The following is a 27,276-nucleotide window of genomic DNA, read 5'->3' on the forward strand; positions in this document are numbered from 1 at the left end:
CTCCTTTTCTTTTAAATATGGGGATAGCTAAAAGGTTATTATTGTTCTGTTTTTAATAAAGCATAAACTATTTCATAGAGCAAGGATATTAAATAAGGATCTTGGTCTTATTTTCCTTCATTTGCCAAATTTAGCAACAGCATCTGATTTAGAGTTTTAACTTTCAAACTACCTTACCACCTAGTATTTAACTTTCAAACTACCTTACCAAACTACCTTACCACCTAGTATCAAACTACCAAACCACTGTAATTTAGATTACACTGGTTTTAATTTGCTCATTTTCAGGTTTGGTGACTTGATTGAGAGGACAGAAGACAACCAATGGATTTTCTTTCCTAAATATGCACATTCCAGTATCACCTGTTGTCCCCTGTTACCCTGCTTGGACACTGCAGCGACCCATCCATAAAAGCCTGTGCCCTAAAGAATACTAACAACCTCCTTGCCAGAGAACCTTGCTACATCTGAAAACTTGCTGTGCAGTCAACTCCAAAATAAAATGTTATGTGTGTTACAGTGCAAAGAACAGAGGCTTCAAATCAGGAGACTTGGGTTCTAGTGCAGATCTGCTTTATAAACTTTGACAAGTTAGGTTAATGGTCTAAATCTCAGTTTCCTTACCTTGAAATGGGGATAAAAATTTATACAATTTCAACCTTAGCATAATAGTGAGATTCAAATAAGACAATAGTTTCATGCTTCGGTAAGTGCTATATACCAGATAGATTTTTAAATCTACATAGTGAGCATATTCTATTGCACATAGTTCCCTAATGTTTTGTTTTAGAGCACAAAACAGACGAAAGGTGTGGATTTAAAACTGCACTGTGCTCATTTGGCAAAATCACCATGGGCTCATGGAAATCCCATCTGCAGCTCGTACGCAAACATCCACAGCCCATCCCTCCCGGACACGCACTCCCAGTGCCACCGCAGGGCACTGCACAGACCAGGGATACCCATGCATCCTCCCACTGCCCCCACCCTGACACACACTCAGGGCCCTGTGGTGCCTCTGCCCACACAGGACTCAGAGCCCCGTACACTCTCTCAGGGTCGTGCCTGAGGGCACTGTCCCCTCCTGCCCTCCCTGTGTAGCCTAACCAGGGATCTCACCCGCTCCTGCCTTGCTTCCAAACTCCCCCTTCCCCATCCTCTCTGCCACTCCCCAACCCTTTCACTATTAGAGATTCAATCCCTTTGGCTCTTAACAGTTTTTTTACTTAGGAGAGACTCCTACTAAAATGTATTATTCCTGCAACCCCTCCTGGAATTAATTTATCCAGGATACAGAAACAGCCTATTAAGAAAGCAAGGCACTTCGTGAGCACGACCCAGGGATGAGATCCTAGAATGGGGTGGCAGAGGAGCCCTACACCCAGAGAGAGAGGGCCTAAAGTGAGAAGTGGGTGGGAATTAAGGGCAAATTTCCCCACCTGACAACTCTGGCTGACCCCGGCACATGTCCTCAGGCAAACAGGGCAACACACAGACCCCATGTGTGTGTTCTGGCCTACGACCCTTAAGATCCTTCAACTTTGTTTTCAATTATCCACTAACCTAGGATTGAGCTTTCCTGCTTTTCCAAAGCGGGGTAGAGAAAGAAAAAATAAAGGAACACAAAATTTGGATCTAATTTCTAGGTTCCTAGAATTCCTTACAGAAGGGAGTTTGACATCTCTCCTTTTCTGTCTCCTGCAAGGCCTGCAGGCCATAGGGAGTCCGAGGTTCTGGGAGGCCGTCCTTACACTGGTGTCTATAGACAGGGGAGGTGGTTGGGACTTGTGCCTGACAGATAGTTAATAAATATCTACTGAGGGAGAGAAGGTGTTCCGGGCCCTGCCTGTTTTCCTTTAGGCTTTTGGAATGTCAGCTGGCATTCTTGTATATATGGTATAAGAGAGAAGCCATTTTTATCTTTCACCAAAAATCCAGCTGCTCTCAGAGGATGGCTCAGCCTGGTTACCTGGAGACCCCAGCACTGTGGCCTCAGGAATCAGCCAGGGCACCAAACAATTTCACCGGCCAGGCTGTGTCTCTGACCTGTAGACATTCTATTGATCCCCTAGCATATTTCTTACCCACTCCATGCCCAAATTCCCTAATTCCCAGATCTCAGATCTAACATCCTAACAGGCTGCTCACATCTAGAACTGCCCCAGTTTCTCTATAAAACAGGCAAATGTCCCTATTTGCTCCCACTGTGAGCAAGGAAATAACAGAACCTTTTCCCCTTCTGCATATGCTAATCTGAACTTCAGTTAACACCCCAGTTCTGTTTCCCTGGAAACAGAGAAAGCTTGTGTGTGCCAACATGTTACTAAGTCATGCTGCCAGTGGTAAAAACACCCCCGATTGGTAAACTGTATCTGGATTAGAAGGACTATCAATAAACTATAAACAACTGATGGGGACAGCGTTCCTTGATCTTCCCTGAAGGGGGTGACTCTTGTGACTGGTGTGTCCATTGCAGGAACCCTGGAAGCTGTGCCAGCAGAGGATACTGGCTTCTGTGGGGCATGGGTTGTTGAGCCATGGGAGCTTCTGCCGCTGCCCACCATGGATCTTGTCTCCTTGCCCCTGAGCTGGATTGTTGCAAGGACTGTCCTGCTGGGAAACCACAGCTTCCATCTTATACTGTCCTGACTGGATCAGCGCCAAGGGTGGCCCATAGCAGTCTTTCAGTCTGAATGCTTAGTAGAACCTAAGAAGACTCCTTGGTAGGTGTGGCATCCATATTGCAGAGTCAAACTCTGTGTATATAGTCTCTCCTTGTCTTCCATTTCTCCGTTCTCCTTTCTCGTTTTCACCTTCTCTCAATAACAGCAGTAATGATAATGGTGACAACAATAATAATAGCAACTAACATTTGCTGAATGCTCACTCTGTGCCAGGCACTATTCTAAGCACTTAACATATTGAACTCACTTCCTCCTCTCAATAACCTCCTAATTATCTCCCCAACGTTAACCCCCAATATTATCATCTCCATTTTACAGACTGAGAAACTAAGGCACGGAGAGGCCCAAAGCCACAAAGCTAATGAGCGGCAGAGCTGAGATTCAAACCCAGGAGGCCTAGTTCCAGCACTGATGCTCTTAACCCTGCGGCTCCACCTTCCAAAATGCTCAGAGCTTCATTCTGTCTACCCTTCCCATCATCAGCAAACTTTCAGAAGTGCATTCTGCCCGCCCCTGCTGTTTTTGTTTTCCCTCCATCCACTTCCTCTTTAACTCCTTGTAACACCTTCTACCTTTACTGCTTTCCTAAGTCTGCACCCACAGTGAAAAATAATTGCCTCCTTTCTGAGGTCTTGACCCTTCCCTCGGTCTCTCATCAGAATCTGATGCACTCCCTTCTGAAACTCAACCGTCTCTGGCCTTCTACACCAGGTCATTTTCAGGGGCAGGCCATCCGGCTGCAGACGTGATGAGCATCCCCCTCCTGCTTTCACAAGTCGCTACTGAACACTAAATTCTCCCAGGAGAACCAGTGCTTTCACCCACTCACACTCTCTTCCTTGACATACCATGTCTAGTCTCAGCACAACAAAAACAATAGGAATGCTCTAATTTCAAAAGCTCACCAATCCTTCAGTTCCACACTGATTTGTTAAACCTGCCTCCCACTTCTCTGGCTACCCCTTCATGGCTTTCTTTCCTGTCCCTCACACCCTTACAGGGACAGTCAACCCTTAGCCCTCAGCCCCTCTGCCTTTTATTCGTCAGCTCTGTCCATTTGAAAATCCATCTAGGCTCACAATTTCAACCACACAGATAGTATTTCCTGTTTCATGCGCCAGGCCCTGTGCTAAGTACCTCCACAGACTATCTCATTAGCCTTTATAATAATGCAGAAAAAGGGTATTGTTAATTCAGCTTTCAACGTAGTGAAAACTCAGTACAAAGAGCTGAAGTAAACTGCCCGAGATCATACAGCCTGTAAGTGATGAAGATAAATTTAGAATCTAGTGTCCATCTGAACCTAATTTCCTCTGCTCCAGGGTGTTCTCTAACCTTAACTTCCCCAATAACTGACAAGAATAAATATGTGCCTGGCTCTGCACAGTGAGATTTACACATGTTATCTTAAGCCCCATAGCAGCCCTAGGAGATAGGAGATAACATCATCACCACCTTTGTCTAGTTGAAGAAACAGATTCAGAGAGATCAAATAACTTGGTCAAGGTCACACAGTCAGGGTGCATATTAAAGACTCAAATCTAAGTCTATATGACTCCAAAGTCCATGCTTTTTTTTTTTTTAAACATCTTTATTGGGGTATAATTGCTTTACAATGGTGTGTTAGTTTCTGGTTTATAACAAAGTGAATCAGTTATACATATACATATGTTCCCATATCTCTTCCCTCTTGCGTCTCCCTCCCTCCCACCCTCCCTATCCCACCCCTCCAGGCGGTCACAAAGCACCAAGCTGATCTCCCTGTGCCATGCGGCTGCTTCCCACTAGCTATCCACCCTACGTTTGGTAGTGTATATATGTCCATGCCTCACCAAAATCCATGCTTTTAAACCACTATCAAATTGTCTCCCAAATGCACACCTAAATTGCAGATTATTCCTAGTCACATGGTGCCCATGGATTCAATGTGAATATCCCCTTGCTGTTCCAGTAGCATCTAAAACTATTCTGCCTGTTCTATGAAAACCCTTACCTTCTCTTGACACCCCACGTCTTTACCCCGGCCCGCCCATTTGTTCTCTTTCCTCAAATCACTCTGAAATATACGCGTCACTTTCCACTGCTACTGATACTCACCACTCAGCCCCTCCTGCCAAGATTACTGCAATTACTCCCTTACTGATCTCACTGAGTCTGTTTTCTTCCTTATACCCAGCAATCTGCCCCCACCAGGTTCACTGCTCTAATACACTGCTTTCACCCTGTCATTCCCTCAGTCCAAAAAAAAAAAAACCCACAAAATTATTGTTGCTATCTATTATCCATATTGCAAAATCCAATCTCCTTACTCTGGCATTCAAGGTGCCTCCCCTCCACCTTCAATTGGTCCACATCTGCCTTTCCCCCTATTCTTTTACACCCCTGTCCTACACCAAGCATCCTTTCCTGTCATATTCTATTCACTTCCATGCAAATACACCACACCATGCTCATTGCCACCCCATGTTTGTGTTGACATCTTTCCTTCCATGAAATACTCCATATCCAAATTATTTCTACCCTTCAAAACACAACTGAAGTCTCACTTCCTCCAGATGTCTTCTTTGAGCAACTGTGTCCATACTGATTTCTCTTTCCTCCAAACTCACTGCTCAAGTATCTACCACAATAGTTCACAAACCTAGCCTTCATTCAGAACTACCTAAAGCATTTTCTTAAAAAAATATAGCTTCCTAGGCCCTACCCTTGAGATTCTGATTCAGTAGGAGTCCTGCAGGTAATTCTAATGCACTTTCATTTTTATTTAAACAGTTCATGTGGACTTACAGCCTGTTCTTAATGGGGTAGCTGGTATCGAACTTAACTCTACCACGTGTAAACTAGTTAAAAGCATTGGTCAACAACCAACATAGACCAATGATCCTTGAAGGAAGGGAAACATTCAATGTAAGCCCCATATCCACCTTGGCTTTCTCCCTGAGGGTATTTTCCAAACTGTGGAGCCCAGAAACAGGAGCTGGGCTGAGAGCAGCAGTCTTCATGGTTATAAAACACCAGGGATTAGACTTCAGGGCTGGTACGGTGGTTGCAATTACAGTGATAGGAAGTAAGAGAGAGGGAGCTAAGAAAAGGAGCCCTAAATATCTTCACCGCAATTTCCTTCAGGTCCTCGGCCAAATCCTAAGCTGTGCATAGGCAAGGCGAGGCTCCAGAAGGTCTAGTGGAGGACAGCTGTGGGAGGTGGAGAGCTGAACAGAAACGTCAGAGGCTACACAGTGCTGAGGAAATGTTAGGCGTTCTAAATCAAACAGTGTAAAGAGACTTTGGTGAACACTCTGGACACTCAGTTGGGACCCCGGAAAGACCAGACTGTAAGAGTAAGACCCATATCCTAAGAATAAGGGCTATACCCTAGGATTAAAGAAAAGATGGAAGTAGATGTGTCATAGCAAAGCCTAAACCAAGGCTCAACAGGATCACGATCTGCAGTTTAACTGCAGCCCAGAACAAAACTCAACAATAGTTAGAGAAGGATAACCTAATCAGGAGTCTGTACAGTACATCACCTATAATAGCCAGTAAATTATGCAACATATGAAGCAGAGAAAAGTGACTAAGAATAAAAAAAATTAAACAGTCAATAGAAACAGATCCAGAGATGATCAGGCTATAATTTGCAGGCAAAACTTTCAAAAGAATCATGATTAACATCTTAAAGAAAATAGGAGGGAAAGGGACAAAATGGATTAAAAGATGGAACACGGCAACAGAGTCCAGTGTTCTGTTTCTTGTAGCCAAAAGAATTCTGATATAAATAGTCACCTGCCCATGATGCTCAGTACAATATTTTATTCACTTACTGAACGCCCACCGTATTCCAGACATTGGATTAGAGACTGATGATAAAAGATCAAGGTCAGAGTCTAGTGAGGGAGACAAATGTATTCAACAGTCTGTCAACTTTAAGTGTGACAAGTACTATGAAACGTTGTAAAGCAACTATACTCCAATAAAGATGTTAAAAAAAAAAAGTGTATATGATGGGCTGATAGCAGATAAAGACCTGCTTCAACTTGTTAGAGGTAGAGACGGGGAGAAGCACGATGACTCCCAGAAGGTCACAACAGCTGAATAATACTTGAAAGACAACAGGATTTAGTCAGGTGAAAAAGGTGTAGACGGGAAGGGCATCTGAATGAGAGGAAACAGCTTGAAAAACAGCATGGGATGTGAGCAGGTACCAAGAGCTCTAGAGCAGGATGTGAGAGGGAGTGAGAAGGGATGATGAAGGCAGGGAGGGGCCTAGGTTGAAAGGCAAAGGTCGAAAGGCAGAACTGGGCCTTTATTCAGTGGTAGTGAGGAAACACTGAAGGAAAGCCATAAGGTCAAATTAGCCTTTAACCCTGAACTGGGTGTCTACACTGAGGCCCCCAGATACAGTCATTTATCTCATTGTGAAGAGGAGTCCAAGTCAGCCCTGATCTCACAAAACAAAATCAACTAGCACATTATAGGCTTCTTACCAACTGAGGGTTCTTGCCTTCCCACCCCACTCCCTCCGCCCTTCTCTTCCCCCTCTCCTCCTTTTTCTTAAAAACCCTTCAGTGTCTGGGTCAAAGAAGATAAATACAAAGGAGGAGATAGAGATAACATATGGAGGTGCCCAGCACAACGCATGACACGTGGTAGACGCTGAATACACGCTAGCTCCTTCCCACTTCCCCTGGATTCAGACAGGATAAGCCGGCAGTCACAAAAAGAAGCTGCTTTTGGATTAGAGAAACTCGGGCTGCAACCCTTCACGCTCAAATCACACACTGTCCTTGAAAACGAGCAGACTCCTGTTAGGCCTCAAAAGGCCACTGTCCTCGGGCTTGCCCTCCTCGTGCTGAGTGTTGCAATGAAAAGTCTCACCAAGCCTATTCAGACTTTGAATAATGTTTTTTCTTTTTCTTTGCATTCGATTTCCAGTCTGCTTGCTTGGATGGACTAAATTTCCTGCAGCCCTGGCAACACACACGCTACCCCACTGTGGGGAAGGAATGGTCATCCAGGAGCCAGCGAGTCAAGCAGACGAGAAACAGAACCAACCAAGCCAGGAGTCAGCCCAGGCAGCCCGGGGATATTGACTCTGAGTGGCCGAATTCCTTCCATCTGAACCGCAGATGATGATAAAATAGTTTCAGGAACAGCATGAGGGAATGTTCACTCACTTCCCAAAATGTAAAATTGAAGAGGTCAAACCTGATTTAATTCAAACTGAGAAAACAGTGCCCAACTTTAACCCAGAGCTACATTTAGGCATAAACTGAGCTCTGGCCCTTGTAAACTGAGCTCTGGCCCTTGGCAAGTTAATTTAGAGGAGCTAATGCTTGTTCCTGGCCTACTAGATACACTCAATAAATAGTAACTATTATTGTTACTGCAAAAATGGAGTGTCTGTCGGATGTTCTCACCCAGTCCTCCCACGCACCCTAAAATCAGCTGTGGCAATTACTTGCACATCTGGGGAAAAAAATTCCACATGGGCTAAGGAGGAGGTGGCCTTCCCTTCAGGAGTCCCTCTCTGAGAGGAGGGGCAGGTGCTATGCTGGAAGGGGTCTGTGCTAGGGGGGCTTGACCTTGAGCTGAGGAAGAGAGCCAGCAGTCCCCTTTTCCCTTCTCCCCTCTTCCTGCAGCAGTTTCAACAATGAGGCTCAGACAGGTGGGGGACCACGAGGGAGCCAGGCTCAGGCACGTCCAGGAAGAGTTGCTCAGTAGTGCTTCCAGCTTCCAGACCACACCTGGTGGAGTGTACCCCACAGGAGCTCAGGAAAGACTTAGGAATGAAGAGCCCAATCTTCAAAACCCTCAGTTTCTCTAACAATCTTCTTCAGAGGACTGAGGTAAATGCCTGTGCTTAGATAGAGTCACTGTCCCTAAGAGTAGGGCAGAAACACAATAAACAGATAACTCTTGGTACTGTTTATGGTAACCTTCATCACCACTTCTCTGACTTTTCTGTGCCTTAAGATAAAATTAACATTTGAATTTAGTCTTTCATGCTTCTTCCAAAGTGTTGTTGGGCTTTCTTTCCACCTCTGTCCTGGGGTCATCATCCTAACACGAAGGCCTTGTGGTTCCCTTAGCTCTCCGCCTTGATGTCCAGTTGGTCACCTGGTCCCATTTTCTTTCGTTCAGACTATCTCCAGGGTTTGCCCCTCTCCTTTCCATTCCCACTGTCACCTCATCTGCCCACACTTGGATTAGTATAAAAGGGCCAGAACTGGTTTCCCTGCCTCCAGATCTCTCTCTCCATTGCAAGATGAAACTTGCTAACACCTCAGTTTTGAAGCAAGAGCACTGGAGTAACGTCTCTTGAAACGACTCAACAGTAGGTGGTGCTCTTGTGCCAGCCCAGAGCACTCACAAAACTTCTGTTCCATCAGGCAGCCTAATGAGTACAGACTGTGCCACGGTCCACTCTTTATTTGGCACTGACTATGCGCCTCTGGGGAACACAGTTATCTAAGACGCTGGCCCTGACCTCCAGGAATATGCAATATAATTGGGTTGGAACAGGGCCAGTTTGAGGGGGATGGATAAAGACCGTGCATGGACAGAAGCCTGTAGGACAGAAAGACCACCTCCAGCAGGGAAGAGTGGGGAGAGTAGCTGGACCTTCAGCTAGGGTAGGGTTTCTTTCTTTCTTTCTTTCTTTTTCTTTCTATTTATTTATTTATACTGTAGATTCTCATTAGTTATCTATTTTATACATAGTATCAATAGTGTATATATGTCAATCCCAATCTCCCAATTCATCCTGCGCCCCCCCCTTGGTATCCATACATATGTTCTCTATGTCTGTGTCTATTTCTGCTTTGTAAATAACATAGTCTACACCAATTTTTTCAGATTCCACATATATGTGTTAACATACAATATTTGTTTTTCCCTTTCCTTCTTTCTTTCCTTCTTTCCTTCCTTCCTTCCTTCTTTCTTTCTTTCTTTTTGGCTGCATTGGGTCTTCGTTGCTGAGCACAGGCTTTCTCTAGCTGCGGCAAGCAGGGTCTACTCTTCCTTGTGGTGCACAGGCTTCTCATTGCGGTGGTTTCTGTTGTTGCAGAGCATGGGCTCTAGGTGCGCAGGCTTCAGTAGTTGCAGCAGGCAGGCTCAGTAGTTGTGGCGCATGGACTTAGTTGCTCCGCGGCATGTGGGATCTTCCCGGACCAGGGATCGAACCTGTGTCCCCTGCATTGGCAGGTGGATTCTTAACCACTGCGCCACCAGGGAAGTCCCTGTTCTTCTCTTTCTAACTTACTTCATTCTGTATGATGGTCTCTAGGTCCATCTAGGGTAGGGTTTCAGTAGGCAGATGGGAGGGAGGTCGGTGTAAACATAGGTGCGAGAAGATGAGCCTGTGCAAAGCACACAAGAGGATGTCCTGGGGTGGGGGCTGAATGCCCAAGTCCAGTCTCACTCTCCATTCTAGGTCCTTCTGGTTTGCACCTCCTTGGACACCTCGTGACAAGGGGTGCCCCAGGGAAATATTTAGGATAAGACAAGTGCCACTCTGAGGTGGGATCAGTCAGTCCACCTGTTCTGTGTGGAGGAAACCAACATCCTTTTTTCTTTATACCAAGAAAGGGCAAGAATCCAGCTTTCCTCTGGTCCCTGGTTACTCAGGGAGAGGTGTGACTAGATTTCTGACCCCTTCCTGTGACTCCAGGTAATCGACATGGCATGGACATCACCCTCCTACACTCCTCCCCATGCAGCCTGAGCTCCAGCCATACTAGCCAGTAGATGTTTCCAGAACCCACCCTATACCCCTGAGGCTGCCATGCCTTTGTTCATCTTCTTCCCTGCACCCCAACCTGGCCTGAAGTTTTCCCCTTCTGTGGTTCCCACAGCAGTGATAGGTTCTTTGGCCAACTTTCCCCATGTAGCAGCTGTCTGTCAGTGCCCGCCCCTCCACTGCTCCAGTGTGGCAAGGCCCGACTCTACCTCATCTTCCAACTGCCCGTTCCCAGTACAGTATCCGGCACTTATTTAATTGGCTTGTCTTCAGCAAGTGTTCTAAGATCATGCCAAGGGCACTCGCTTCTAATTTCCTTTTCCTTCTACTAGTTTCTCCAGGCACCAGGGCCCTATCTCACCTCCCTGCTCTGCTGCCACATACTGCCCACTGTCTGCTCCAGTACCCTTGCTGTGGACGACCCTGTACTCTCCGCCCTTCCTCCCAGGCCCTGCAACAAAAGCCTCCCCACGCCTCTCTTCCACTCCGGATCCCTTCTATCTACATGGCCCAGCTCTAGCTGGTCTCTACAAACCTACCATCTGCTGAGCACCTACCGGCTCCCGGCATACTAGATGCTTTGTACACATCTTCTATAACCCATACGAGAATCCTAAGGCATGTATTAAAATCTACATTTTACAGCTAAAGAAACTGCTCAGAGAGGGTGAACTGGCCACAGAGAGTTAATCAGCTAGCGAGTGCCTACGGTGGGATTCAAACCCAAGTGTCTGTGATTGTAGAAGCAGTGCTCTTTCTAGAAGCCTTGGCTGGGTCTTCTGGCCTGTGCTCTCTGTCCTCAGTGGGAAGCCTGAGCCACACAAGGAACCAGCCAAGGAAGGAAGCAGGACCAGAAAAGGGAAGCAAAGCAAGCAGTTCTGACAGTGGATGCACCCTAGAAGGCTGGGGTGACACAGGCTGGAGGAGCTCAAGGGCGCGGAGAAGAGGGTCCCAGACGGGAGAGGAAGCGGAAGAGGTGCAGCAGGGAGGACAGAAGGTGAAGAGAAGGAGGGAAAGGGGGTTCTTCAAAGTAAAATGCCTGGGAAGAAATCTTGAAAAATTTCCCTACCCAAAACAGAGATGCATTTTGTTTTTCACTTTATAAATTGTACCTGAACGTCTTTCAATTCTTCAAAAAGGGTGCTTAAGACATTTCTCCCACTTCCCCTACTGGGGCAGAGCTGACATGTTTTGTTTTTTCTTCGACCACCTCCCCACTCTCTCCCCCGCCACACTAGACTCCCAACACTAATCCCTGCCCAGCAAGAAATAAAGACCTTGATATCCAACCGGGTTCTAACCACTGCAGTGGTTACTATTTCTTAGCCATCTTTTTCTTACAAGGATCGGGAATCACATCAATGCTGAACCTGATTTTCCTTACACTCGCCCACATTATTCCCCCATCCAGTGCTTGGGTTGGGTGCAGGTCAGCACCTAGCAGAGGACCTGACATAGAGCAGACGCTCAATGTCTGTGGACAAAGGAATGAATCAATGAATGTTTCTCTGTCACTTCTCCCTGTGCCTCATACAACTTCTCTGATCAGGATCCTTCTTTCCTAGCTCACTTAAGTTGCTGCAGACAGAATCGGGGTGACAACCTGGATTCTGGAAAGTACTGTAAACATAGTGTCCGTGTTCTCGGTTCCAAAGGGTCACTATGGGGTGCATAGTGCTATGGGGTCCACACATAAGTAGAAGCCACCTAACGACAATTCAGGCCCCTTCCGGCCCTCCTAAGGGACCTGGGAGGGAGCCAAGGCTGCCGTGCCCAGCGTTCCTGCCACTCCTTGCTCCGCTCTGCTCTCCACACCCACTTCTCATGCAGGCCTGGCGACTGCAGCAGACACGGGGGCTCAACACGCAGCGGAGGGAAGGAAGGAGAGGGAGAAAGGATGTAAGGAGGAGAAAAACAGCTTCGGGAAAAAACACGCACACATGCAGCCTGCAGAACATTGTGACTTGGATTATTTTTGGAATCTAATGTTTCTAATGTTCAAGGGGAGGAAATGAGAAAAAGCAAGTAGAGATTCCCAGGACCGGCAGGCTGGAAATAATACAGGACACTGTGTCCTCTGTTGGGCGGGACCCAGACACACTTCCTCGCCCTGAGCCCAGTCAGCAGCGGGGTGGCGGGCAGTGGTTTAGGCCTCAGTAGGAGGAGGGACGCAGGAGCAAGGGGTACCGGGAGCCCTTCTCCAAAAACAGCAGGAAATTACAAACCACTCAGTAGACCTTGCCCCGAAGGTCGTAGTTCTTGGAAGCCTCCCTCCCTACACCGAGGGCTCAGGAAAAGGAATCACAGAGACTTGTCAGCACGCCCCCGAGAGGCCCAAAGTGTTTGCCCTCTTACCACAGCGTCAGTAAGGACACAGGTCAGGTGACCACTAGCCTCCACTCCACCCCAGCCCCTCTGGCCGCCGCCTCCCAGGTCGCTGGCATACGTACCCTTTCTCCTGCAGGGCCGGGGTAAGGTAAGGCTGTGTGCGTGCGTGTGTGCGTGTGCGTGTGCGTGTGCGTGTGTGTGTGTGTTGTGGGAGGGGAAGGAGCCCCAGCCTCAGAGCAGAGGGCCCACCTTTCCACTGCCTACCTGGCTCTATCCCAGGCACGCCTCCCAACCTCACCAAATCTCAGCTTTCCCATGTAAAATGATGCTCACATTCACGCCCTGCACAAAGTAGACGGGAGACCAAACGAGGAACCACTGACTGGGTGACTCTGGGTGGGTCTCTGCTCTGGGTCAAAGTTTTCTACGTAAAAGGAAGGGCTAGACCAGAAAATCTCTAAGGTCAGGGGTGTGAGAACGCTTTAAACACTGACATTCCAAAAACGATTTCGTATTATAACGACTACAATGGTGCTTCAGCTTGACAAATGACACTGCTGGCTCGAGGGGCGTGCGGCTTGGAGAGGGGGCCGAGAGAAGAGGCAGTGGGCCAAGTGCGGGGCAGGGAGGAGGGCAGTGCACTCCCTTCACACGGCCCCGCTGGTTCTTGTCACCCCAGGCAGAAGGAGACTTAGGGTCCTGCTTTGGGCCCTGGGGAGTGATCAGAGCTGTTTATACCTCAGAGGGAAAGGGCAGGAAACAGCAGTGGATACTCTGCCCAGTGACAGGGCATCCTGGCGATGTCCTAAATTGCTCATACGGTTAACAGGACACACACAGCAAACACAATAAGCATGTAACAGTGCAGGGCCCTGCTGCCTACCATGATGCTCTTCACCCCGTGGGCCCCATATTCATATTTTCTCAGGGTGACTAACATGAAAGTAACATTATTTTGTTCGCACAGACCTCCAAGGATATCGAAATGCACAGACATATTTCTTGGATGGACTGTAGGAGTGCTTCTGGCCTCAAGCTTGTAAGAGAATAAGACAAATATGTTCTTTGCTATAACGCACAGCAGGAGGTGAAAAGTGTCTTAGATGTAGCAGGTGATCACATCCCCCTGGGGAGAACTGCTTTCCTCTGTGGTTGCTTCAAGGACAGACACCGTTTTTCCAGAGAACTTTCCATGTGGCGGCTCTCCCAACCCTGACCCATCAGATATGATCCCAGTTTGACCTGCGTGCTCCTGTCTTTTGCCTCACCCAGGGGCACCACACAATCTAGTGATCTTGGGAGACCCCATGAACCGACATCGTAATTGCCAACTTCTGTCAAAACTCGATTCTTAACTTTATTCCATTAGGGATCACTGAAAATTATTTGGAGCAAGTTCATTTGGAAGGTAGCATGGATCACGCTCTGCGAGGTCTCAGCGGGGGGTGCCAGATGACTGAGGAGTAAATCAGGACTGAAACAGCACAGGGAGCAGGAGGGGAAGCCAAGGTCTAGGGAGCAGCGATGCTGGGCCAGGCAGGGGGCCAGCACCTCCACCCACATCATCCCATCTAATTCTCCTAACAACCCTGGGCAGCAGCTTGGGCTTTTTTTTCTTAAGCAGGAAAAGAACTCAACAGATCCCGGTTCTATTTGCTGAGAAAAGTTTCTTATTTTCCATCATCCCCCAAGGCGACAACCCTGAAGAGAGAAGAGCCAACTGTAGATATACAGGGGAGAATGAATAGCAAAAAACGCGAAAATTCCTCTAGAGCTGTTCAGCTGTAAAGGGGCTGAGACACCATGGAGTGTGGCAAGTCTCCAAGGAGAGGGAGAGGCAGGCACATTTGGCTTGGGGGGATGGGGGTCTTTACCGAACTCCTCTGGGGATTCTGATACACCCCCTTACAAGCCTATTCTCGACCACCACCAAGCCCCCACCACCATGACCACACGCACACGCTGCCACCCCACCTCCCCCACTGAGACACATTTTCACAGACAGAGAGGACTGACATGAGAACAGTGCCCTGTGCAATCAGGAAAAAGTCGAAAGACACCGAGCTAGCCCAAACTCTTCCTCTTTGTTTTGTTGGGAACATAATTGGGGGTCAGAGGTTGAAGATGTGACTGCAGTCTCCCAAGTGGCAAGCGGCACCCCAGGACACATCCGAACCCCCATTCACACAGCTCCATTTCAGCATGGACACGGCACCTGTGGGTGTGAACAGACTTTCACCATGCAAGGATGAATATGCAGGAAGACATTTAAAATTAGGTTCTCCACAAACGTATGGACACTAAGGGGGGGAAGCGGGGGACGGGGGGCGGGGGTGGTGGTGGTGGTGGTGGGATGAACTGGGAGATCGGGATTGACAGATATGCACTAATATGTATAAAACGGATAACTAATAAGAACCTGTGGTATAAAAAAATAATAAAACAAAATTTAAAAAATAAAATTAAAATAAAATTAGGTTCTCCAAAGGGAGCTTTCCCACAGGTGGCGTGGTGAGGGCAGCCATCAAGGCCAGGGCCCTCTAAGCCAATGAGAGGTTCTCATCTGGGCAGGTACCTTGGTCACAGAGGAGGTGGGCACCTAGATAGCCTCCCAAGTGTGGTGCTAAAGATCTTGCCTTGGATGTGTCCCACGTGAAACAAGCACAACATGCTGTATAAACTGATGATAAGCATAATTCCAATACTGGAAACCCACTGGATAGCTGTGTTCATTCTTGCACAGGGGCTTCTCTTACAGGAAGTGGGACTATACTCTCTCTTTCCAGAAGGGCTTTGGGCAAGATTAGAGGGACTCCCAGGTAAACACCAGTACAGCCTCCTTTATTCAGAAGCGAAGTAGACAAATGTTCCTCCATCAGTTAAGTCTAGTTATGCCCAGAGCCCTTCTAAGCACTTCTCCTTCCCTACAAAGACTGGAAGACTGTGGGCCTCCCCTAGTTAGAAGGCGGATGGTGCAGCAGCTTTGGTACTTTCTGATACTTATGATTGGCATTGGCACATAGATGGGCAGCAGGAGGTCACAACGGCCGGCATCAGGATGACAAGGCTGGGTTTCCTACAGTGCATGGGAGGTAAACTTTTACATCTCAAGGTCTCTTCCAGTTCTACCATCCTAAGATGTGCCCCAGGCACCCAGGAAGGGGGAGGAAGCTAGGGAAGACCCTCCACTGAGCAGCACCCATCCTTTCCTTTTCCAAGGGGACATCTACAACGAGTCTACTTAATGATGCTTAACACCACAAACTGCCCCCTAATGGGAAAGAGGCCTCCCTTCTCTCCTGTAATGGGATGTGACTGCAGGGCAGACACCTTCATCACACAGGGTCCACTGCAGCATTGGGGGCAACTGGCTGTGAAATGGAGCTGCAAAGAGAGCCATAATCTGCGCCTGACTAATGAGGAGGGACTGGCCTGCATTCTGTGAACACAGTGGAGGACAGGCCCATTAGTTACAGACCAGAGGGCACAGGGCACAGGGCACAGGGCACAGGGCCCAGGGCCCAGGGCCCAGGCAGCGGTGCACATCTTCCAACAAAGTGCATTATGCGTTACTTGAATCACCTCTGAATTACCCAGCCCTCCCACAAATCGCTCATTAAGGCTTTCCTGTCATTCCTGAGCTGCAATATTCCCCTTCTCTGAAAACTCCCTAAGCACAGAGGCTGTGCCTAGGACAGTGAGGTGCACACAGCAGACATAAGTAATAATAAATAGGACTTGATGACAACTTGCTGCTCCAAGACAGAAACTCTGGCTCACTCATCTTTATCCTAGTGCCTTGTTTTGGGCTCATGACAGCTGCTCAGCATAAGTTTATTAAATGAATGGGTGGCCTGCTTTATGAATTAGCTGCAAAACAGCGTCCCTCCTCCCTAAATGTTTAATTGGGAGAGAGAAAGGCTCCTTCCCCGCCACCCCCAAGATGAGGGATGCATGCATAGGGTCATTGCGGAGGTCAGGGGAAGGTGGGGAGGGGTTGTTTCACTTCCCAAGGCCAGCTGGTAAGTGGGGAGCACTGACCATTATTTAAGGCCTGGGAAAGAAGCTGTCACCCACAGGGCCAGAGGGGAGATGCTGTGCCCACCCCTTTACAAAAATAGAAGCTGGGTGATCATCAGACTCCTCCAATTGCCAAGAGCTTCCCAGATCTGGAATTAAAGGCCTCCGACAAGCCTCCCACCAGAGAGGAGGCTAAGACGTGGCTCATGCAGGAACTATTTCCTCAGGCCCTTGTTTAGATGAGGATATGCACACACAACTCTTACCCAAGCCACCACCCTCCTCACCCCCTTTCCAAAACACCAAATAAGTCAAGGGCTGAGGCACTTAGCTCTGCACAGATATTTTAAATTAATCTTGAAGCAATTTAAAAGGACTGTTTTCCTCCCCTGCCCCTCACCCAGCACATTTCTGTGGCAGCCGGGTCAAGCCTGAGCAGCATTTTCGCCACTGACTCAATACCAAAATATTCCTGGGCTGCCCTCTTCCCATCGGCCTTTTACTCCCTCTGTTTTGTTTTAGATATTCTCTCCCCCACCCCTCCCCCTCTACACATGCGCATGCACACACACACACACGTGCACAAACACGCATGCACATACACGTCTTTTTAAGGTATGAGCACAGATCCTAACTTACAGTCCATGCGCAGAATTCAGGGATCATGGATTCGAACAGGGAAAAACTACACCTTTATTTTTACTCACCTCTAACTAAAATAGAGCATCCTCTTCAATTATGAACAGAGGCAACAAACTTCATTAATGTTACCAATACTTGGGCCTCTGACATCGATAGAAACACACACATTCTCATATCATATCAGGGCTGTTTGTCCCGAAATGTCAGTTACGGTCATCACTACTTCAAAATTATGGTAGTCATAAGACTTCAAGTCCATCTTGTTGTTTAACATGTTCCTAAAGAAGTACATATGTTGCTACACTTAAAAATTTTAATAACTGTACTTCAAAAATTATTTTCCAAGCCTGTATGTTATTTTGTACATTTACAAATATTATTCTGAGAAGGGGTCCATAGGCTTCACCAGACCAAAGGGGTCCAGAGCACAGAAAGGTTAAGGGCCCCTGCTGTCGTATGAGAGTTAGAAGATGGGATCTGAGATTTTCCCTAGAGTCATCATGGGCCAGGGGACTCAGGGGCTAACCAGCAGCATTCAGTGGTAGCGTGAGGCAGACCCTAGGAGTGGTGGCATAGTAGGGTTATTGGATAAGAGCTTGGGTGGGCTTTGGAGACAGACAAAATACTGGCTCTGTCCAACTGGCAGTGTGATCTTGGGCAAGTCGTTTCATCTCTCTGAGTTTCCATTTCCTCCACTGTGAATTAGGAATAATAATATACCATACAATTCTCACGAGGATGAATTGAGAGGATATATGTGTGGCAACAACTACTGCTTGGCTGGCTGGCACTTGACTGACTCTAGGTCAGCCTTCCCTACCTTGGGGTTTCTGGGGCTAAGGTATGTTATGTTGTTTTGTTTTGTTTTGTTTTGGAGATGGGCACTGTCTGTGCCCTACGTTGGCTTCCCATTTCCTGAACTTGAAGGATGCAGTGAAGCGCCTCAAACTCAGACACATCTAGGCAGACCTAAGTCCCCTACCTCCTCTTCTGTCCCGGCTCACTGAAACAGGCACTCAGGCCAGGATGCAAAGCAGATCTCCTGCCGCAGAGCAGAAGAGACCTCAAGTGAAAAAGAAATGTTCCAAACCCTTCCAACATCGGTCACAGGAGCCAAAGTACCTGCCTCTGGGTCTGCAGAGCAGCTGGCTCCTGACCTGGTGTCTCTCCTAACTTGGATATGAGATGGGGATTCTGTAGTCCAAGTGCCCGCAACCCCAAATCCAGGCCAGGCCAGGGTCAGACCCAGGCTGCCCGGCCACTGGGTAAACAGCCCTCAGGAAGCCCAGAGGAAACCTTGCAGCTCCTAAAGTTGTGCAAAAACTCCTTTACATGCATGTCTCTTCCAAACTCTGGCTTAAATGATGTTCAAAAGTTCTGTTGTAGAAAGGGGCCATGCACTCTTTTAAAATTATACCTATTGATTTTCATGTGATTATAAATGATAAGAGATTGGAAAGCACAGAAAATTTATGCAGAGAGATTAAAATCAAGCATAAGCCTTGCCCCTAGAAATCAAAACTATTAATATTGTGGTGAATTTTCTTCCAGCTATACTTATGCTAGCACACTTACATAAACTGGGATCATAATTATATCATTTTATATCCCGATTTCATCACTTAAACTACCTAGAGACATTTTCAATATGGGCTCTTAAAAGACACAAAACCATTATATCAGACGCTGTCTGTAAAACTCACAGGTTACTGAGAGTCATGGTATTCCTACGAGTGGTATTGTGCATTTAAATGTGTTATTCTCAGAAAACTGGTAGGAGAGCCCCTTTCACTCTTCTTAAAGTGCATGTAACAGTAAACTCTCTTCTTTAGCTTGGAGAGCTTCTAGAGGAGATACATTTGCATTCTCAGCAAAGAGGCACTGTATGGTATTTTCCTTTTTCACTTTCTCATATCTCCCTGATAAGGGGAAAGCTTTGAAAATTCACTGCTGGAAAAATATCTTGCTCGACAAAGTGTGCAGCAGCTGAGGGAAAACCTCCAGAAAGAAGTGGTATGGCAGGAAAAGAGCCCTGGACTTCAAATGGAAGACAGCTGGATTCCTGTGTCAAGTCTGCCATTGTGGCCCTGAGATCAAATAACACCCACCACCAGCCACCTCAAAGGACCAAAGGGCTGCGTAGACTAAATAAGACTGTATGCGAAAGTGCTTTGTCAATAGTCAAATACACTGCAGGGCAGTAACCGCTAAGTCATGTTGTTGTGGCTGGTAACAGCATTGTCACTCCTGTTGCTCAGCTGGCTTGAACTACGCACGGCACGCCCTGAGAGGGGCAGTGTCCAATAGTGCAAAAGCGTGGACTCTGCAGCCATGCTGCACCTCCTAGTTTGGCCGAGTTATTTAGCCTCTCAGTTTCTTCATCTGTAAAATGGGATGATGATAATACACCTACTTCATAGGACTCTTGCCAGATTAAAATAAGTTAATTTACACAAGGTCCACAGAACAATCCCTGGCACATAATAAACACTCCACAAGAGGAGCTCTAAAATGTTGGACTAGCAGTCTCCGTCATTCTCCCTAGAAAGCTACGTATGCCCCCCACCCCAGCCCTGCTCAGGTTTGGCCAGCACCCTCCTACCTTTTCAGCATCCTGCTCGAAGAGCCGCAGCTGGAAGCACTGGTCCAGTTTGAGCTTGCGCACGTGCCACATCTGGTGCAGGTGCTGCCGGGTGGAGTGCAGCTTGTCCAGGAGGCTGGTGATCTTGGGCACCAGGCTCTGGAAGTCGGCGCTGCCCGGGATGCAGTTGCGCCCTGAGAAGCCATCGCTGCAGCGGATGCACTGCAGCAGCCGCTGCCCCTCACGGTCCAGCTCCTCCACAGGGGCCTTGAGCACCTTCTTCTTGAGTTGTGTGTGCTCGTCGATGAGCCGCCGCGAGCCCTCCACGTCCACGGGGAACTCCTTGCGGGCCAGCATCTCCTGCAGGTCCTCGAGGCGCGACAGCAGATGCACGGCACTGTTGAAGAACTCCTCCAGGGAGAGCCGCAGCTCGATCCACTCCTCGTGGTTATAGTCCAGGGAGCCGTCAAACTCCTCTGTCAGCTGGGAGGGGTCCACCAGCTTCGTGAGGCCCTCCACGGACACCATGCTCGTCTGGATGGGCAGACACAGAGAGGGAGACTCAGTGATGCTGCGGCAAGTCAGGGGAAGACCCCAGGGCAGCCGTAGGCAGAAAAGAGAAAGTCAAGGGGAAAGGCCAAGATAAGTCCATATAATAATGACCACAGCCTGCCTGGGAAAGGGCAAATGGGAGAGCAGGCAGCCCCCTGGTCAGCTAAGATTGGCAGTTTCAAAAGACCGGCTTACTGGTTCAAAGAGCCTCTCCGCCTGCTCACCATTTGCCATTGAAGGGAAGACTGCCTTTATGTTCCTACTGCTCTCATCTTCCTCCTTCCCATCCCCAAGTCTGCCACAACACGGCTCAGGATGCTAGAATCAGAAGCTGGAAGAACAGACTGAATCTAATTTTAGGGGGTCTAGTTCTCAATAGCTTTAAAACCTAGGATATCCTCATGGTTGGATTAAGCAGTGTGGGTCAGTCTTGGGCTGCAAGGGTCTCAGAGGCGATCTTCCTGCCTCTTCCCACAAGCAGATGCCCTTCTCTGATGCAGTGAACAAACAGGGCTCGGGGGACAGGGAGTCTCTCTCTCTTGGAGAGCAGAGTGGAGAATGTTTGTCTCCAGGACACAGAGCAGCAAATGACGGCACAGGCAACCACCCCGACGTACCAAGAAAGATTGTTTCTTTCCTACAGGATTTCTCGATTCTCTCTGCTGGAGAAGGAGAGGCTACTAGAGAAATATCTGGATTCGGGGTCCAGCCCTACACTTACTAATTGTGTGAACCGGGCAAACTAAGTTCGCAGAGCCGTTGTTTCATCCTCTGTCTAATGGAGGTAATAATGCTTTTCTCCTCGGGCTGTGCTGGAATTAAACCTGACGGTGTGTAAAGCGTCGAGGGCACCAGCATGGAGCACGTGCTCAGCCCCTGTGAGCGCTCATCAGGACGATCTGAGGGCTGCATCCTTACTGGAACCCTTAAAAGCAGTTCGTCTCCCTCTGTCTTGCTGCTCTCCGGGCATCGCCTCCTCTTCTCCCCTTTTCCTTCTATCTCCTTCCAAAGGCACAGGAAGGAGCTGCCTGTGTCTGAAACAGGGGTTCTCAAACTCATCAGAGTCCCTTGGGGAGTTTAAAAAAACACTGACGCTCAAGCCCCACCCCTAGAAACTCTGATTTAGTTGGCCTGGACTGGAGCTTGGGCAGGGGTGATTTTAAACGCTCCTAATGTGCAACCAGTGGCACAAGCCTCTGCTGATCCAGATCCCTGCAACTCAAAATGCAGCCCTCAAACCAGCAACATAGGCACCACCTGGGAGCCTGTTAGAAATGCAGGATCTCAGGCCTCACCTAGACCTTCTGGGTCAGGATCTGTATTTAACAAGAACCCCAGGAGAATCTGCGCATTAAACCCTGAAAAGCCCTGTGTTACAGCCCTTTCCCCTTTGAATTTGGCTCAAAGTTGACCACTTCCAGGAAGTCTCCCATGATTATTCACTAACTATTCATTAAGTATCTGCCATTGAACAAGCCTGGACTCTCATCTCTGTAGCACCTACCATCTCGGTCTGCACTAAGTACTGCATCTGCTCTTTATAAAACACTACGTCATAAATATTCTTCTGAGTTGGAAGCCCCCACCTCTGTCTCCTGCTCTTCTTGTTTAGGAGGCAAAGACAAGCGTGCTCAATTTGGGGTGAAGGAGGTGCAGGGAGATGGGAAATACTGGGCAGCTAGGCTGAAGCAAAAGTTTCAAGACTTGGAAAGATTGTTTCCAGTCGCTTCAGCTAATAAATTTATAGGCCTGTTGTCACCGCTTCTGTACAAACAAACCAAAAAATACACAAAGCATTTATTTCCCTACAGGACTCCTAGCATTGGGAAGGGGTTCTGGGGGAGCATGAGAGTTAACTGTTCTTACACCAAGTCAAATTTCTCGTGTTATTTACACAGAGAACTGCCTCTCAGGTGGTCAGGTTGCTGTGCTCACAACCTTTTGGGGCCACCACCCCACACAAAGGCGCTCCCAGCCCCTGGAGACAAACGTCCAGAATGAGAAGTTGCTGCTAGATTAAGAGCAGGTCTGCCTTTCCAACACACACGTACACAGGGTTCGTCCTCTTGCAGATGGGGGCCAGAGTTCCGAGAAAGGAGAACAGCTCGGATTTGGCTGGAACAAAGGTTCCTAAATCATTGATTTAATGTGTTGTCATTAAAAATTCTCAGGGGACACATATGGCCTCTAGAAAAATCAAGTTAAAAAACATGTTTTTGCTGAGTATAAAAGTAATACAAAATTGTCAAAAGAAAGTAGAAAAACATAATCCAGCCACCTCAAATAAAGCACTGTTAACCATTTTCATGTATCTCTCAGTCTTCCTCTCCATATACTATACTCTTAAAAACCAACTTCAGATTATATTGCCCATACTGTTTTATAAAGTCTTTTTCTTTCATAAATTAAAAAAAATTGTTTATTTTATTTATTTATTTTTGGCTGTGTTGGGTCTTCGTTGCTGCGCATGGGCTTTCTCTAGTTGCGGCGAGCGGGGGCTGCTCTTCGTTGAGGTGTGCAGCCTTCTCACTGCAGTGGCTTCTCTTGTTGTGCAGCACGGGCTCTAGGCGCGCAGGCTTCAGTAGTTGTGGCACGTGGGTTCAGTATTTGTGGCGCACGGGCTTAGCTGCTCTGTGGCATGTGAGATCTTCCCAGACCAGGGCTCGAACCCGTGTCCCCAGCATTGGCAGGTGGATTCTTAACCACTGCGCCACCAGGGAAGCCCTATAACTTGTCTTTTTAAAAACAATATATCATGTGCATTTTTCAATGACACTATTGTTCTAAATACGATTTTTAATGGCTCCATAGTATTTGTGTATTAATGCTGCCCAAATTAATGGATATTTAGGATATGAACTATACATATGTGCATGTATAGACATGCATACATGTAAATATTTGTGTATACATATGTGTATATTATTGCAAAAAACACTGTGATGAATATCCTTGTAGACATTTTTTGTTTATAGTTATCATTAGTTCTTCATCTTTCTGTTTTAATTTTTATATTAAAAATATTTTCCTAGAAGGAGAATTGAGAGATCAGTGGATATAAACTCATTTTAAGGCATTTGACCCAAATTACAAAGTTGTCCCCCAGAAACAATTGCTCTGATTTATACTCATCAGTAGTAACAGGACTGCCTAATGACTCTGTGCCCTTGGGACAATCGCAGGAGCCTCTTATTCCTTCTGAGACTCTCACTGGCAAGGCCACAGTGGCCAAGGAATCCTGAATTATCAGCCCCTGACATGTTGGGGACGGTAGGAAGGTGGAGAAGTGCAGGTGAGAAATGGGTGGGTGGCAGAAGGGGAAGGAAAACAGGAGCTAAGAGAGAGGTCGGCCTCACCTCGAAGATGAATTTGGAGCTGCCAAAGTTGGTCTTCTGTTTCTGCCAGAAGTTGTCGGGTTTGATGATGAGGGCCACATGGATCTCGGCTGGAAAGGCTTCCTGCAGCGTCTTGAGGAGGGGCTTGATGAGGTCCCACTTGGAGCCTCGCATGTCGATGATGACGGTGAAGCCACGTTTGCACACGTCCTCACTGTGGGGAGGTCAGAGGTCAGGCACGGTCACTCTGGGCCACTGAGACTTTGGAGTACACAGTCAAAAAGCATCTGGAAACCTGCATTCCTCTTTATCTGGACCAACCTTCCAACTTCACACCAGGTCTCCTGGCTGACTTGCAATCCAACTCAAAATGTACTGCCTCAGAAAACCTTTCGAGATTAACCCCATCTGACCAAGGTCATCTGCCTTCTCCCAGCACTTAGCAAGTAACTCAGCTCTCCCTGTAGTCAATTGCACTTGTTGGGACGTTTACAGTTTCGGTATTCACTATTATGTTTGATTTTCTTTTAATTCTTGTCTCTCTCTCTTGCTCCTGGGTTGAATCATATTTTCTCCATTTGAATACAAGCTCTCTAGAGTCAGGGATGCTGCTGCCCTTAGATCTGCGATGGAAAGTCCTTGGCATGAACGCTGTCCTTCCCCGGGCCCACATCAATGGCAGCCACTGCTATGCTTTACCACTGAACCCGACCTGGGCCAAAGAATCTTTTTCAATAAAGGGGTCTAGGCCAATTCTACCAATTGATTAGAGATGGTACACAAGGTATTGATAACATCATTGTATTTAAGACGTATTACTTGTAGTTCAAATTGTATGTCAACTTTGAAAAACTCAGGTTGCCGAGCCATGCTGATTACTCTCAGATGGCCACAAGGGTGGGACTGATTAGACGGTGGATGTGGTCCCGTTGTCTCATGTACTTCCATTATAAGAGTCAGGGTATAAGAAGGCACATTTCAGGAAGTTAAGACAGGGGAGACTACTCTTGAAATCAAGGCCAGATGAAGTGACAGTGACCACCTTGAAAACCAGAAACTAATCAGGCTAAGTGAATCAAGACGTTGCTACATAACTTATTAAGTAGCAAAGTTTATTTAAACACTTGGGACTTTATAACTCCTAAGAATTGAAAGAAAAAAAAAAAAACAAAGATCAAAACAGTTATAACGCCTCAATTTGGAAGAAAGTCTATGTTTTGGTAGTTAGAGGGCTTTCCTTCTATCCTTCATTTATTTAACCTGTGTATTTATTTTCTAACTCAAAATGGACTTTGGTTAATTCACATGTTTATATAAATACTGGTGTAGCATTTCCTTAGGTTGTTTGGCTTAATTTCCTATTACCCAGACTGTACTAGCTTAAAGCCCTGTGCATGTTGCATGCCCCACAGTCGTGCACCGCCACCTACCAATCGCTTATAGCTACTGGAGGTAAGGCCACAATGGGAGGATTTAGGCTACAAAAGGAAACAAAACCCTGTTTCAGGCTTCATTCTCAAATCTCAGCCAGTGATGAAAATGTCACAGACTTTTGAAGAGACCACAGCTCCTGTGATTGTGCGAATGTCTCAAGCATAAGGCAGCGTACTGGGCCTCCCAGTTACACAGGAAACTCCCCAGGTGAGGAGAGACACTCTTTCCATTTCTTCTTGTTGACACAAAGGATTAGACTCAGCAAGGCGGAAAGCTGAGCCTTTTGTTTCTCCACAAATCCTATATCCCAAAGGAAAGGAGTTACCTCGTCTCCTTCTCTGACACTTATTGAGTCAGTAAGTGGCCAGGGTCTTCCATAAATAATTCTCTCTACCTTATTGTCTGAAACCAATGTGCCTTTTTCTAAAATTACAGAATTTCTTTCCCATTATGAGAAAATACCCAGTAATTATAGAAAAGTTAGAATATTCAAAAATCTGTATAAGAGATACTAATGGTAGGGATTTATAATACTCAGGCCTATTTCCTTCCAGTCTTTTTTGTACATGTAATTTGTATACCATATAGTGTTCTACCTTTCATTGTAACACAGAATTTTTTCTCATGTCTAACAGTTCTTTGAAACAGTTATATTTAATGACACATAGTCCATCTAATACCTACACCACAGCTTTTTTAAATCATCCTCATTATTGCTTTACAGAAGGGCACAGCAGCTTATATATCTACCAGCAATGCTGAGAGTACCCACCGCCGCCCCTTTACTGTATCCTCATCAGCACTGGTCACTGAATTTTTTAAATCTTTGCCAATTTTCCAAGAAAAATATGGCATTACATTTAAATTTGCATTCCTTTGATTACTGGCTATAGCTTATTGGCCTATAAGAATTTCTTCCGTGACTTAACCTGACCATTTCTTTTACCTATTTTTCTATGGCAGTTTAATGGCTTTTCTCACTGAGCTTAGTTTCATTTAGCCTGACTCACATTTGTTGCACACGCACTTATGCCAGGCACTGCACGGTAACTGTGGGTCTTCCCTTCCCTTAGAGATGACCGACTTCCTTGCTCACCTGCTCCTCAGGCTCCATCGTTGTTACCATAATTGTGCTGACATGATGAAACTCTGTCCCTAACAACAAAGAGTCACTGTTGCTACCAAGAGCTGGAGCTTGACTATCCCAGCATCTAAATGTGGTCATCAGGAATAGCTTACACTCTATTAACGAATGACTTCTGACAACTAAAAGAGAAATAAGGTACTAATTCTCTCTACGAAGTTCTCACTAGCTCAGGAGATGGGGAAAGAGGCCCAGGGGCTGAATGCTGAGAGATAACCTAATTGGCATCTTTCTGTGAAAACAGCTAATCTACCAAGGTGCTTTCTGTGTTTGGTTTGAAACAAGGAACATAGCTGGAGGAGGGAAAAGAACTTTTCATCGCATACTTATTGTGCCAGGGATGGTGGCTGGGCACTTGACATACGTTATTTCATTTTAGCCTCATGATGGATAAACCTGGCATGGTTCGCCATGTAAGAGATGATGACACTGAGGCACAGAATTTGCCTAAGGTCACATGACTGGTAAGTACCTAGCACAGAGTCAGAACCACGACCACTGACTCCAAAAGCCCAAGCTCAGGTCACTATATAATGTGACCCACCACGTTGCCACTACGTGTGGTCTTTTTGTGACTGGGTGTGGGGTGAAGGGGCATGATGAGGGGACGAGATTAGGGAGCTCAGAGGAGATGGGGGAAATTAGGGCAAAGAATCCAAGTGGATGACCTCCACTCTGCAGTCTGCACAATCACAAAATCACAGAAGCAAAAGAGCATGGCATATTCAGAAAGTTCAAGTAATTCACTTTGGTTTAGGCACAGGGGCGAGAGGCAGAGAGTATGAGGAACTGCTGTCTGAATGCTTCAGAGAGCCCCA

At 46.9% G+C, this 27,276-nt stretch overlaps 1 protein-coding gene across 16 annotated transcripts in view; it reads right to left on the minus strand.

The window, feature by feature from the left end:
* Positions 1–27,276, minus strand: part of KALRN (kalirin RhoGEF kinase) — a 653,035-nt gene that overhangs the window by 408,944 nt on the left and 216,815 nt on the right. For all 16 annotated transcript variants that reach the window (XM_049710431.1, XM_049710430.1, XM_049710429.1 and 13 more), the window contains exons 4-5: positions 23,902–24,094; positions 20,015–20,527 (exon numbers count right to left, since the gene is read on the minus strand). In XM_049710431.1, the coding sequence (XP_049566388.1) occupies positions 20,015–20,527; positions 23,902–24,094 (706 nt within the window). The remainder of the gene's footprint in view (positions 1–20,014; positions 20,528–23,901; positions 24,095–27,276) is intronic.

The sequence above is a fragment of the Orcinus orca genome, chromosome 5 (genome assembly GCF_937001465.1).
Source record: "Orcinus orca chromosome 5, mOrcOrc1.1, whole genome shotgun sequence".
In the NCBI taxonomy this organism is placed as follows: Eukaryota; Metazoa; Chordata; class Mammalia; order Artiodactyla; family Delphinidae; genus Orcinus; species Orcinus orca.